General features: G+C 42.6%; 1 protein-coding gene, 2 long non-coding RNA genes, 9 other non-coding genes and 5 pseudogenes across 12 annotated transcripts in view; 2 read left to right on the top strand and 15 right to left on the bottom strand.

Annotated features, from left to right (window-relative positions):
- Nucleotides 1-8: 8 nt before the first annotated feature.
- On the top strand, nt 9-1,515 carry LOC123093113 (uncharacterized). The gene is made up of 2 exons (XR_006445055.1): nt 9-381; nt 705-1,515. It is a non-coding gene; the product is annotated as an uncharacterized lncRNA (long non-coding RNA).
- Nucleotides 1,516-2,091: 576 nt separating this feature from the next.
- LOC123095241 (uncharacterized) lies at nt 2,092-2,187 on the bottom strand (annotated as a pseudogene).
- Nucleotides 2,188-2,631: 444 nt separating this feature from the next.
- LOC123095282 (small nucleolar RNA Z103) lies at nt 2,632-2,728 on the bottom strand. Its single transcript, XR_006446177.1, has one exon. It is a non-coding gene; the product is annotated as a small nucleolar RNA Z103 (small nucleolar RNA).
- Nucleotides 2,729-2,870: 142 nt separating this feature from the next.
- On the bottom strand, nt 2,871-8,093 carry LOC123093114 (uncharacterized). Its single transcript, XR_006445056.1, has 2 exons — nt 7,962-8,093; nt 2,871-7,023 (listed from the first exon to the last, which is right to left on the bottom strand). It is a non-coding gene; the product is annotated as an uncharacterized lncRNA (long non-coding RNA).
- LOC123095287 (uncharacterized) lies at nt 3,752-3,825 on the bottom strand (annotated as a pseudogene).
- Nucleotides 3,986-4,078, bottom strand: LOC123095304 (small nucleolar RNA R64/Z200 family). The gene has a single exon (XR_006446187.1). It is a non-coding gene; the product is annotated as a small nucleolar RNA R64/Z200 family (small nucleolar RNA).
- LOC123095286 (uncharacterized) lies at nt 4,298-4,371 on the bottom strand (annotated as a pseudogene).
- LOC123095305 (small nucleolar RNA R64/Z200 family) lies at nt 4,530-4,622 on the bottom strand. Its single transcript, XR_006446188.1, has one exon. It is a non-coding gene; the product is annotated as a small nucleolar RNA R64/Z200 family (small nucleolar RNA).
- Nucleotides 4,839-4,912, bottom strand: LOC123095288 (uncharacterized; annotated as a pseudogene).
- Nucleotides 4,962-5,076, bottom strand: LOC123095295 (small nucleolar RNA Z278). Its single transcript, XR_006446182.1, has one exon. It is a non-coding gene; the product is annotated as a small nucleolar RNA Z278 (small nucleolar RNA).
- Nucleotides 5,349-5,437, bottom strand: LOC123095421 (small nucleolar RNA U36a). Its single transcript, XR_006446259.1, has one exon. It is a non-coding gene; the product is annotated as a small nucleolar RNA U36a (small nucleolar RNA).
- On the bottom strand, nt 5,505-5,588 carry LOC123095308 (small nucleolar RNA R16). Its single transcript, XR_006446190.1, has one exon. It is a non-coding gene; the product is annotated as a small nucleolar RNA R16 (small nucleolar RNA).
- LOC123095243 (uncharacterized) lies at nt 6,111-6,206 on the bottom strand (annotated as a pseudogene).
- LOC123095294 (small nucleolar RNA Z278) lies at nt 6,871-6,985 on the bottom strand. The gene has a single exon (XR_006446181.1). It is a non-coding gene; the product is annotated as a small nucleolar RNA Z278 (small nucleolar RNA).
- LOC123095266 (small nucleolar RNA Z223) lies at nt 7,106-7,202 on the bottom strand. Its single transcript, XR_006446163.1, has one exon. It is a non-coding gene; the product is annotated as a small nucleolar RNA Z223 (small nucleolar RNA).
- Nucleotides 7,447-7,534, bottom strand: LOC123095310 (small nucleolar RNA R16). Its single transcript, XR_006446192.1, has one exon. It is a non-coding gene; the product is annotated as a small nucleolar RNA R16 (small nucleolar RNA).
- Nucleotides 8,094-8,400: 307 nt separating the features above from the next.
- Nucleotides 8,401-11,255, top strand: part of LOC123093112 (J domain-containing protein required for chloroplast accumulation response 1) — a 6,158-nt gene continuing 3,303 nt past the window's right edge. Inside the window, exons 1-4 of the mRNA XM_044515021.1 lie at nt 8,401-8,898; nt 9,692-10,326; nt 10,501-10,811; nt 10,976-11,090. Coding sequence (XP_044370956.1) covers nt 8,483-8,898; nt 9,692-10,326; nt 10,501-10,811; nt 10,976-11,090 — 1,477 coding nt within the window. The 5' untranslated portion in view covers nt 8,401-8,482. The remainder of the gene's footprint in view (nt 8,899-9,691; nt 10,327-10,500; nt 10,812-10,975; nt 11,091-11,255) is intronic.

Raw genomic sequence — 11,255 nt, 5'->3', positions numbered from 1 at the left:
GCCACTAACGCCACGGCCGTTGGCGGCTTCCCCCCGCCCCGACCCCGACTCCCTCGAGCGCCGCCGCCGCACCCTGGCAGCCCCTCTCGGCGACGACCACCACGGGTGTGCCTCCATCTCCCTCGAGACTCCAGCTCCCCGGCGGCCTTCCCTCCTTCCCCCAAGTCCATGATCACTGCTGCTTCAAGGCCGAGGAGGCCATCGGGTAGCAGCGAGCTCGGGGTCGCAGTCCAACAATGCAAGGAGCCAAGGAGGGTGGTCCAGCCGAGAGAAGGAGGTTGCGAGAGGGGATGAAGCGGCAGTTGCGCGGCCGCGTTGACCCGAGCTGGTTGCGAGAGCGGATGGAGTGGCGGCTTCACGGATTCCTTATTGGAGGTGCCGGTATGCACGCACGCCTTCTTGATTTTGTGCCTGCCTCTTTCCTGACAGAATTCTGACTCTGCCTGGGCGTTCTCCTACTTTGTGTGTGTTCAGAACGATGCACTAATGCAGGTTTCGTATACACATGCTTTTCTTTTTTCTTCTTCGTATGCATATCTGTGAATCTTGTGAGCCATGATTGGCATGCTGCTATGTATGTCACTCTGTCACTTAGAGGTGCTGCTACTACCTAATTTTTATGCTAGAAATAACTACCAAATACAGACAGAATGTACAAATTTATTACACATGATTGAGGGCAATAATCTATATATTTCCTGCAGTACCTGTCAGCCCGCTGACGAACTCGTGAAATATGGATAGAGCTGCCACCTGATCACCGGGGCCAAGAGGGAGCCCCAAATAAACCATTTCCTCTATTATAATCAGATTTTTGCACAGAGCTAAGGGATGGTTCCATTGAATAGCTCTTGTGTTCATCTAATAGTTAGTTTGGTATGTCTTTGAGAGACAGTATGGATTCCTACTAAATGCATTTAATTTTGGGGTTTTTGATAATGCACATAACCATGGCATTTTCTTCTGGAATGTTTGTTTTCAGCATCTGCTTCATCTTGCGATTATATAGGTTGTAAGAAAGAGCCAAGATTAAAACTGGTGCATAGCATCCAGGTTTTTGTCGAACTGCGATGGAGATCGCTCTTCTGTTGTTGGATGTGAGAGCCCCTCTCATGCCGGAGAACACTACATGTTTTTTGTGTTCCCTATTAACAGCTATAAGTGCAGCGGGGTTAAAACAGTGTGGCGGGAAACATGAGAGAAGATGATTGTACGTGGTATATGTATGATAGAATCAATGGAAGCGATTGGCTTAGTAAGTTTACATGGAGAAACAGTTCAAGAAATATCTTGTTTGAACAGCTTAGCATGTTTTTTCTTTGACTCCTTTGCCTTTGAAGTTTTGACATGCTGTTCTTATTCATCTCAAGCTGAGCAAGATGCTATCCAGTACCTGTGTAGAGAGCTTGAGAACTACGGATTGCTCCTGTGTGAGAGAAGTCTGATCAGCCAATTTCTATATATAATGTAGCTACTTTTATATCTTTGTCAGTGAAAAATATTGCTTTGTTCTTTCCTGATCCTATTTTGTTAGCATGCTATTTTATATTTTTGGGCCTACCTTAAGAAACATAACATTAGTGATGTCTTAAGCATATGATGGTTTGAATGGTTATTATTCACTATGGGTGCATGGCTATTCTTGGGTTTGAGCCTTAGGCATGCAACAATGAGATCTAATTGCATTGTTTGTTAACTATTTAAACCAAAATCATTCATCAATCTTGATCGGAAATCTTATCCCAATACTTTTGATACTGTGCTTCGATTTTGATAACAAAATTTGTTTCAACTTGCCATGTGGAAAATCAAGTAAGAGCATATCCATGTTTACTTATTAGTTTGTTTTCTGAGAATGGTGCGGGATTTACAAATTGAAAAAGTAATTATTGTTTGAAAATCATTTTTAACAAAAAATCATTTGAAAAATTTGTTATGATATGGTTGTTTGACTGATTGCGATGTTGTTTTAGTGGTAGTTTTTTTCAACTGTCTAAGCATATATCTATTTTTTGTACACCCGGTGCAACGCACGGGACTTTTTGCTAGTACTGTTAAGAGAAGCAAGGCAGCAAAGATCCAAAATACAAAGACAACTCAGTCCCTTGGATGTTCTTTGACCATGCGATCATTTCCACAGGAGTCATTATAGGTCTGTAACTGTAAAATGGGCTCATCACGGTTGTCAAAATCAAAACACCAAGAGAGTATCAACAGGGATTTTGTGTGTGACATGTACATGTATGTAAAAGCCGCCAGTGCCCCGGGAGAGAGAACTCGGAGGGCACACAAGAGGGGCGAACTCAGGATACAACAGGGTTATGTTGCTTCAAGGGAACGAGTCCATTGGGAACCGATCAGACTCAAGAGACTGATCATCCCAATGACCAGATGACGAAGCACGAACAAATCACAAGTTGAGACCAGATGACAAAACACCAAAATTCAGAGTAAATGTGACCCTATAATTCAAATGGACGACATGCATAGATACAACAGATAGCTTGGAACCCACTGATGTATTACATGTGCGCCCAGTAGTCGAATTTGGGGAAAGGATGCTCATATCTATTCAACTTACAAAAAATGAAAATCCAAAAAGGAATATTAAAAAGAATGAAACAACGCAAGGTGGATCATACTTCTGGCTTGGAATCCTCTAATAAAGATTACAGTTGCACACAGTATAATCATAGTCAATAATTTGGGAAAGGGACCTCACGTCCATCAATTTTCTGAGGAGCAGTGCTACATGTAGCTTCATATATGTGAAACTATCATATCTACATCAATTTCCTTTCCTTTGCAGTTTAACATGCAAGAAGTATATGGGCTGTGTTATTGTCTGACAAAAGACACATTTTTCGTTATTTTCATCAATCATGCTAACTCTACTTTATTGCAGGGCATATGAACTTCCTTCCATCAGTAGAAATTGCAAAAGCATCCACAGTAGCAAGGACGCAGTAACAAAACATTACAGATGGTATTTCATTGCTGAGTCATATGATATGACTTCTCATTGAAGCCAGATTAATCACAGCAATGCCACAAAACTAAATACAAGAGAACATCTAAAAAGACAATTACAAGAAAAATGGATGAACAAAGATGCACTTGCAGAGGGATCAGAAGGAAATTAAAGATGGTTATCAGTCACTGGACATCAGAAACACGACCAACTTTTCTTCATCATATCTCACAAAGATTACTTTTGGAAACAAAACACAAGAGAGAGAAAAAAAGAAATTTGGCGAAGTGATCATCAGAGACTTAAATACTCCCTCCGTTCCTAAATACAAGTCTTTCTAGAGATTCCAATATGACCACATACGGAGCAAATGACTGAATCTACACTCTAAAATATGTCTCTATACATCCGTATGTAGTCCATTTTGAAATCCCTTGAAAGACTTATATTTAGGATCAGAGGGAGAACTAAGAATCACGGTTGCAAGGGTGAGGCAGTCCCCGAAATATTACAAATGGCATCTCTGAAGTCTGACATGCGAAAATTCATAATTCATCAACACAATGCCACAACTAGGCAAATACCAAAAAACATCTAAAGACAATTACAAGAAAAATGGATGAACAAGGATGCACTTGCACGAGGAATCAGAAGGAAATTAAAGATGGTTATCAGTCACTGGACATCAGAAACACAGAACAACTTCTCTTCATCACACCCCATGAAGATCAACTTTTCATAACAAAAAACAAGAGAGAAAATAAGAAAATTTGGCAAAGTGATCATCAGAGACTTAAATACTAAGAATCAGATCATGGATCATATTGTTGCAGTATTCTCTCATCATTTGATACACAAAGACTTAGTATTATCAGAAACACAGACCAACTTTTCAGCACATCCCACAAAAGATCCACTTTTGGAAAGAAAGCACGAGAGAAAAAAAAAAGAAATTTGGCAAAGTGATCATCGGAGACAAGGGTGAGGCAGTCCTGAAACATTACAGATGGTATTTCATTGCTCAGTAATATGAAATGACTTCTCATTGATGCCAGAGGTATCTCTGAAGTCTGACATGCGAAAATTCACAATTCATCAATGCAATGCCACAAAACTAGCAAATACGAGAAAACATCTAAAAAGACAATTACAAGAAAAATGGATGAACAAAGATGCACTTGCACGAGGGATCAGAAGGAAACTAAAGATGGTTATCAGTCACAGGACATCAGAAACACGGACCAACTTTTCTTCATCACACCCCATGAGGATCAACTTTTGGAGAAAAAAAACAAGAGAGAAAAAAACAAGAAAATTTGGCAAAGTGATCATCAGAGACTTAAATACTAAGAATCAGATCATGGATCATATTGTTGCAGTATTCTCTCATCATTTGATACAAAGACTTAGTATTATCAGAAACACAGACCAACTTTTCAGCACATCCCACAAAAGATCCACTTTTGGAAAGAGAACACGAGAGAGAAAAAAAAGAAATTTGGCAAAGTGTTCATCAGAGACAAGGGTGAGGCAGCCCTGAAACATTACAGATGGTATTTCATTGCTCAGTAATATGAAATGACTTCTCATTGAAGCCAGAGGCATCTCTGAAGTCTGACATGCGAAAATTCATAATTCATCAATGCAATGCAACAAAACTAGGCAAATACGAGAAAACATCTAAAAAGACAATTACAAGAAAAATGGATGAACAAAGATGCACTTGCACGAGGGATCAGAGGGAAATTAAAGATGGTTATCAGTCACAGGACATCAGAAACACGGACCAACTTCTCTTCATCACACCCCATTAGGATCAACTTTTGGAAAAAAAACAAGAGAAAAAAACAAGAAAAATTGGCAAAGTGATCATCAGAGACTTGAATACTAAGAATCAGATCATGGATCATATTGTTGCAGTATTCTCTCATCATTTGATACAGAGGATTAGTTTTTCTCTTAAAAAGAATAAATCATGGGATCATCAGCAACCTCAGACTTGCGCATGGATGTCATGTGGATACAGGGACTTCAGGTAGGTTCATCCTGTAAACAGGATCCTGGAGCCATCTGCGCCTCAAGATGTTGGGCATAGCATCACTGGCATTTCAGAAAAAATTACAAGCTCCTAATTCAAGATCAAAAAGAAGACATGCAATATACAAAGGTTTAACAGCTATATTAATCATGAATTTCCAGATATCAGCATTGGGATAGTACACATCAAAATTGTTTTTGTAAACCATCTCTCTGATTAGGTTAAAGTAACTTTCCAAAACAACTGCACCATTAGAATGTTCCAGTTATTTTGGTACACAGCTTTTATCAAGTGCAATATAACAGGTTTGTCAGTCAAAAATAATAATTAACATTCGTATGGCTCATACTAAGAAATTCAACCATTTTTCCCCTTGTGCTTCATGAATTAATCAGAAACACAGGTATGATGGCATTAAGAAAACACCGATACTAACAGCAACCAAAATTGCACAGCTAACCTCTTCAAAAACTGGGTTGAAAGTTGAAACTGATGAGTGGCATCAGATAATAAGCGGAGTTTTGTAAATATATCAAAGATTCAGTGTTTAGCATATCATATTTCACATCATTTGCCACCCTTGATTTGCACAGGAAGATAAAAAATTTAACAAGGGAAAAAAATAAGAGAAGAGGCCAGCAGTACAGCTCAATTTTTTTGAGAAAACATCTGAAACAGGAAATTTTGGTTAGACCATTTGACTCCAGAGCAACGGCAAATGGTGCAAAGGATTGGTAAGTAAACCACCCCACCCACCATTATCACCATACCTCTTTCCTCTGGACCTTCCTCCACCACCACCACGTAGTCCATTCTCTGGATAGGCTGCTTTTGTCAAAAGCTTTGTTTGTCGTTCCAATTCATATGTGTTGAGGTTGTTCAAATTGGAAGACAAAAGTTCAATCAAACTCCTCAACGTTCAATCACATCACAAGAAATTCCACACTGGATAGCGAGAGGAACTTCTGCTTTCTGCTTAACATTTCTCATTGTCCAAGAACCATTCGGATTAGTTTACATGCACAAATACGGTGAAGAGAAGCAGATGAAAAATAAGGCAGCGACATCTAAACTGCTGACAGCAAAGATCCAAAATACAAAGACAACTCAGTCCCTTAGATGTTCTTTGACCATGCGATCATTTCCACAGGAGTCATTACAGGTCTGTAACTGTAAAATTGGCTCCTCACGGTTGTCAAAATCAAAATACCAAGAAAGTGTCAACAGGCATATGTGCATGTATGTAAGAGCCGCTGTTGCCCTGGGAAAAAAACTCAGAGGGCACACAAGAGGGGCGAATACAACAGGATGCTTTTGCTTCAAGGGAACGAGTCCAGTGGGAACCGATCAGACTCAAGAGACTGATCATCCCAATGACCAGATGATGAAGCACAAACAGATCGCAAGTTGAGACCAGATGACAAAGCACACAAAATCGATGCCTGAAGTCACCCCAATAGAGGTTCTTGTATTCAGCACATTAGGAGATATGCTAACCGTAGGTGGATCATTTATTATTGTTGAGATCATTTATTAGCACATTAGGAGATATGCTAACCGTAGGTGGATCATTTATCATTGTTGAGATCCGACTTTGCTTACCACAAATGATCATAGAGCGTCCGAGTTTGTTTCTTCAGATATCTTGCAGCCGGTTCTGCTGCAAAGATGATTCAGGCAGGGAATGTATGAGTGAATCTCGTGCCATTATTTAACTCCCATCTCATAGAATCAAGAGACAAAGCTGATTTCAGCCTCTTCCGCAAATCAGAGATATTTGTGAGGATAGTTAAACTCAACTTGTTTTCAGTTCAAAAATAGCAGAACTCAAATTGAGAACAGCAACAAAAGATTCATCTGAAACTCAGACTTGCCCATTAATGTCATGTGGATACAGCGCCTCGAGGTAGGTTCATCCTGTAAACAGGATCCTAGAGCCATCTGCACCTCCAAATGTTGGGTACAGCATCATCGGCAATTCAGATGTTTCACAACAAATCACATGACACTAATCCTGATTCAAAATGCAAGGAACAGACTAAGGTAATCGATCATTAATTTTCAGTTATCAAGAATAGGCAAAAAAAATTGAAGTGCAACGGCTCAGATATTGTATTAACAGGTTTTTCAGTCATGAATTGTCAGAAGCAGAACTGGCATGTTTGCTGAAAGTGTTTATCATCACAGCCATGGTCAAACCATGTTTTCCCTTGTACTTCATGAATTAATCAGAAGCGCGGGTAAGATTCAAATCACTGCCATCATTCAAACAAAATTCACAACAGAGTTAAAACAAAGAGACGGCAGTTTTGTAAAGTGGGTTCAAACTGATTAATAGAAAAACTAAGGTGACACACTTGCCACCCTTGGTTTGCACACGAAGATTGGTAAATTTGCAAGGAAAAAAAACTAAGGTGACAAATAGAGCATGTTAATGCAAGGCATCAGATAATAAGCAGAGATTATGAGTCCACACGTGGTATTTACCATTGAGAGTGTAGGATATCTGTTCATCACTTGCCAGCACCAAGAATAAAAAGAAGTCAAAAACTATGTGAAAACTAAAAATCTGGGTTAGGCTATTTGACTCCAAAGCAATGGCAAACGCTGCTAAGGGTTGGTAAGTAAACCATCTAACTATCCGCGCCGGCTCTGCCCCCATTAGATCCGAGCCCAGTAAAAACTGAACTGCATCTAAGAGGATGAATATGAGCCGAGCGCAAACATGTACAAAACAAAAAATTAACAGATGGGAATCCTTGTGTTTTCTCTCGGATGCCAACCACAGGGGCAGGCACGGATGATGCAGACATATCAACATGGCATCAGTTCAGACCGCCCGTCTGCTTGTACTCTCTTCATCGAGAAAGATTTCGGAACCAGAGAATCAGAGATTATCTGATGATTCTAATCTAGTACCACAACAAAAACTCAGAAGCAACACGAACGTACCACAAAAATCTACAGAGAAACGGGGCGTAAGCAGAGAGAGGAGCGGCTGCGGCCTTCGATGAGCGGAGGCGGAAGCGGAGAGAGGAACGGCTGCGGCCTTCGATGAGCGGAGGCGGAGGCGGAGGCGATGGCGGCCGTGTTGGCTGTCGCTTGGGAGGAAAGCGGCTATATAGAGGAGGAGCGGGGGTTAGGCTTCGGTAGTCGGTCGCAACGGAAATAAACCTTAATATGGGCCTTCGGCCGAAACTTCGATAACTGGGCTGAGAAGCAAGGGCAGCCCATCGCTAGAAGTGGCCCGATCGCGGCCCGACAGCCGCGAAAACGACGCGAGTGAAATCACAGGCGGCCGTCGCAACGGACAAGCCAGTCCGGGCCGCCGATGCCGACGTGGAGGGTCCGACGTCCGAGCGAGCGAAAACCGCAGCCATGCGAAACTCCCAGTCCCAGCCACGCTCCCCGCCACAAACCCACGCCACCTGCTCGGCCGCTCCCCGCTGCCACACCCACACGCGTCCGTCGCCATGGCCGGCGCCCCGCGCAGGTCCGACGTCGACTTCGCCGACGTCTTCGGCGGCCCGCCCCGCCGCTCGTCGGGGAGCGACCGCGGGCGCCGCTCCTCGCTCGACTCGCCCTCCGGCTCCGCGTCCAGGGCGCGCAGCGGGGCCGAGGAGCGGCCCGTCTTCGGGGACCGCACCAGCTCCGGCTTCGCGTCCAGGGAGCGGCGGAGCGGCGGGGAGAGCGGGCCCGGGGAGAGGCCCGTCTTCGGGGACCGCACCAGCTCCGAGCGGAGGCAGCTCGGCCAGGAGTTCTACAAGGATATCTTCCCGGGGGGCGAGCCGACGTCGCCCAGGCGAGGCGGCGCCTCCGGCGATCGCGACGTGTTCGGCGCGCCCACATCGCCCGGCGGGTCCACCAGCCGCCTGCTGTCTCGGTCCAGGTATTTGGTTCAGTTAGTGTTCTGCGGGATTTCCATACTGAACTAGTAAAGTGATGTGAACAATATAGGTGCCCATTGTTCTTGCCGATTACGGATACTGTCACGCTAAGAAATGCGACATGTGTATACCATCAATTTTTCTAGTGTGGAATTTAAACAAAGAAATGACAGAGCATTGGGCATGACCCTATTATCTGGCTGCTCCAAATTGGCTGCACTGTTTTGGAGTGGCACTGAAGTCTGAAGATATTGACCATCTCCTGGTTGGCTGCACCGATCAGGGAATTATATGGTCGTTTCTGATGGACTGGTTGGTTTATACTCATCGGTCCCCCCTCCCTTCACTCAGTGTTCAAGGATTGGTGGATGCAGCCAGAGAGTGGTTTGATAAGGTGTGCAGGCATGGTATAACAGTTTCGTCATTCTGATCGTCATGACGTAAGCAAAGAAACAATAAGACCTTCAACGATGTGGCTGCACTGCTGTCCCATGTCATCCAAATGATCAAAGATCATTTCATGCTATGGAGCACGGCCGGGGCGAGTGGATTGGGCTATCTGCTTTGGTTTATGGCATAGTGCAGTTTTTCTTTTCTTTTTGCTCAGAGCCGTTATTCTCTATTTTAGTGATTTGTTCAAAAATGCTATGTTTAATGGTTGATGTCCATTTCCCCTGCATTATCTTGTAAATAACCACTATCTGCTTACACCTTGTGAAATTTCACTCCACACATGAATGCACAGAATTACACATCATGCTTTATTTTTATTTTACTTATTTCTGCTTCTTGCAGCTTCTCCATGAAGTTCACCAGAGGTGTGGACAGTTCAGTGCCTACTTCTCCATCCCGGCATATATCCAACAGAAATGATGATGACACATCTTATGGTTACAGTGTTCCAGCTTCACCGAATTCATCTACAAACAGTTCTCTTGCCCAGGGGGTATCCCAGCAAGATTCAAAGAAGAATCCCTTTTCGTGGCATCGATATCCCTTCCTATCCCGGTTCCGTTCAAGTGGAGATAAGAAGGACACCTCTCAACATGTTAACTCTATGGACAGTGAATGTGAAGGGACTCCTATTAGCTCAGCAAGCTTCATCAGCAGTGACAAGTTCCATTTTTCATTCTATAAGTGGGCAGGGAAAGGAGCTTTGTTGATGTTGCCAGCTAGTGTGCAAGAAAAAGATGGAAATATTATTGGGGTTAGAAGCTTCCCTCAAGTAATTGTGCAAGGCATCGACCTAATTGATGAGGAAGAAAGCATGTCAACTGCCACGCCTGCATCAAAAAGTCAGACTGACTATGAAGATTACAAATCTGGGAAGGATGGCTTGTTTGAAAGAAAACACAGCATAAACTCAACAACCAAGGAGGAATCTTCAGTGTTTGATGAGTACCTGCAGGGTGATAAATCCAAAGAAGCAGGTATCCTTTTATTTAGAACGCTGCTCGCATGTCATTAAGTATGTAGTCTGTCAGCTTATGTAACTTCTCTACCAGTAAACGGCATGCCTCTTTTCTTGGACAGTAATATAAACTGTTTTCATGTCGTTTTGATGGAACTTTATTGAAGCTGGTGCTCTCTCTCTCTTTCTTCAGGAACAAAGAAGAGTATCAATAATGCAAAGAGCAATGTATCAGCAGGGAGCCCCAGAACTCAAAGTTCACGTCCACCTTCAGGAGAGAAAAGTCGTGGTAGCAGAGTGCTAAAAGATTTCATCAAAATCTTCAGTCCTGAGGTTTCACCAAAGCGAAAAGCGGCAGTTGAGGCTCAAGATCAGTCCAGTGGAAAAAATGGAAGCAAAGGTGGAGTTGAAGATAAATTTAGCATCTCGGATTTGGAGACTGGTGAGGATATTAAGACGGATAAAACAAACAGTCAGAATGCATTTTCCCCTGCAGCTGCTCAAGTAAGTGAAATCTGGGTGGTCATATTTCCTGGATACTTCGTTGAATGCTGATCAAGCTCTGAATTATAAATGTGTGATATTTTCCTTTGCACTATCTTTAAACAAGATAAGCAGTTTCACATTACACAGATACATCAGTTAGACTAATCTTTACTTTCATTCAGATGAGAGACGTACAAGGTAGGATGGAGAAACCCGTCCTTACAGTCGATGATGAAATGCTCACAAGAACAGGAAAACTCTCAGGAAAGGAAGATGTTAAACCTCTATCTTCTGATAGTAAGTATACCTGAATGAATTAATGAATCAAACCTGTGAATTGTTTTTGCTTTCTAGGAATAACTTTAATTGGCTAAACCATTGGTTGTTTTTTCAATAATCCTGCAGTCTCACGTAGTTCTTTCTAGTCTCTGGATGTCCTCTGTAACATTTTTGGGGCTTGCA

This window comes from Triticum aestivum, chromosome 4B, assembly GCF_018294505.1.
Source record: "Triticum aestivum cultivar Chinese Spring chromosome 4B, IWGSC CS RefSeq v2.1, whole genome shotgun sequence".
In the NCBI taxonomy this organism is placed as follows: Eukaryota; Viridiplantae; Streptophyta; class Magnoliopsida; order Poales; family Poaceae; genus Triticum; species Triticum aestivum.
The sequence above is the reverse complement of the archived record's forward strand: the minus strand, read 5'-3'. Positions and strand labels throughout refer to the sequence as shown.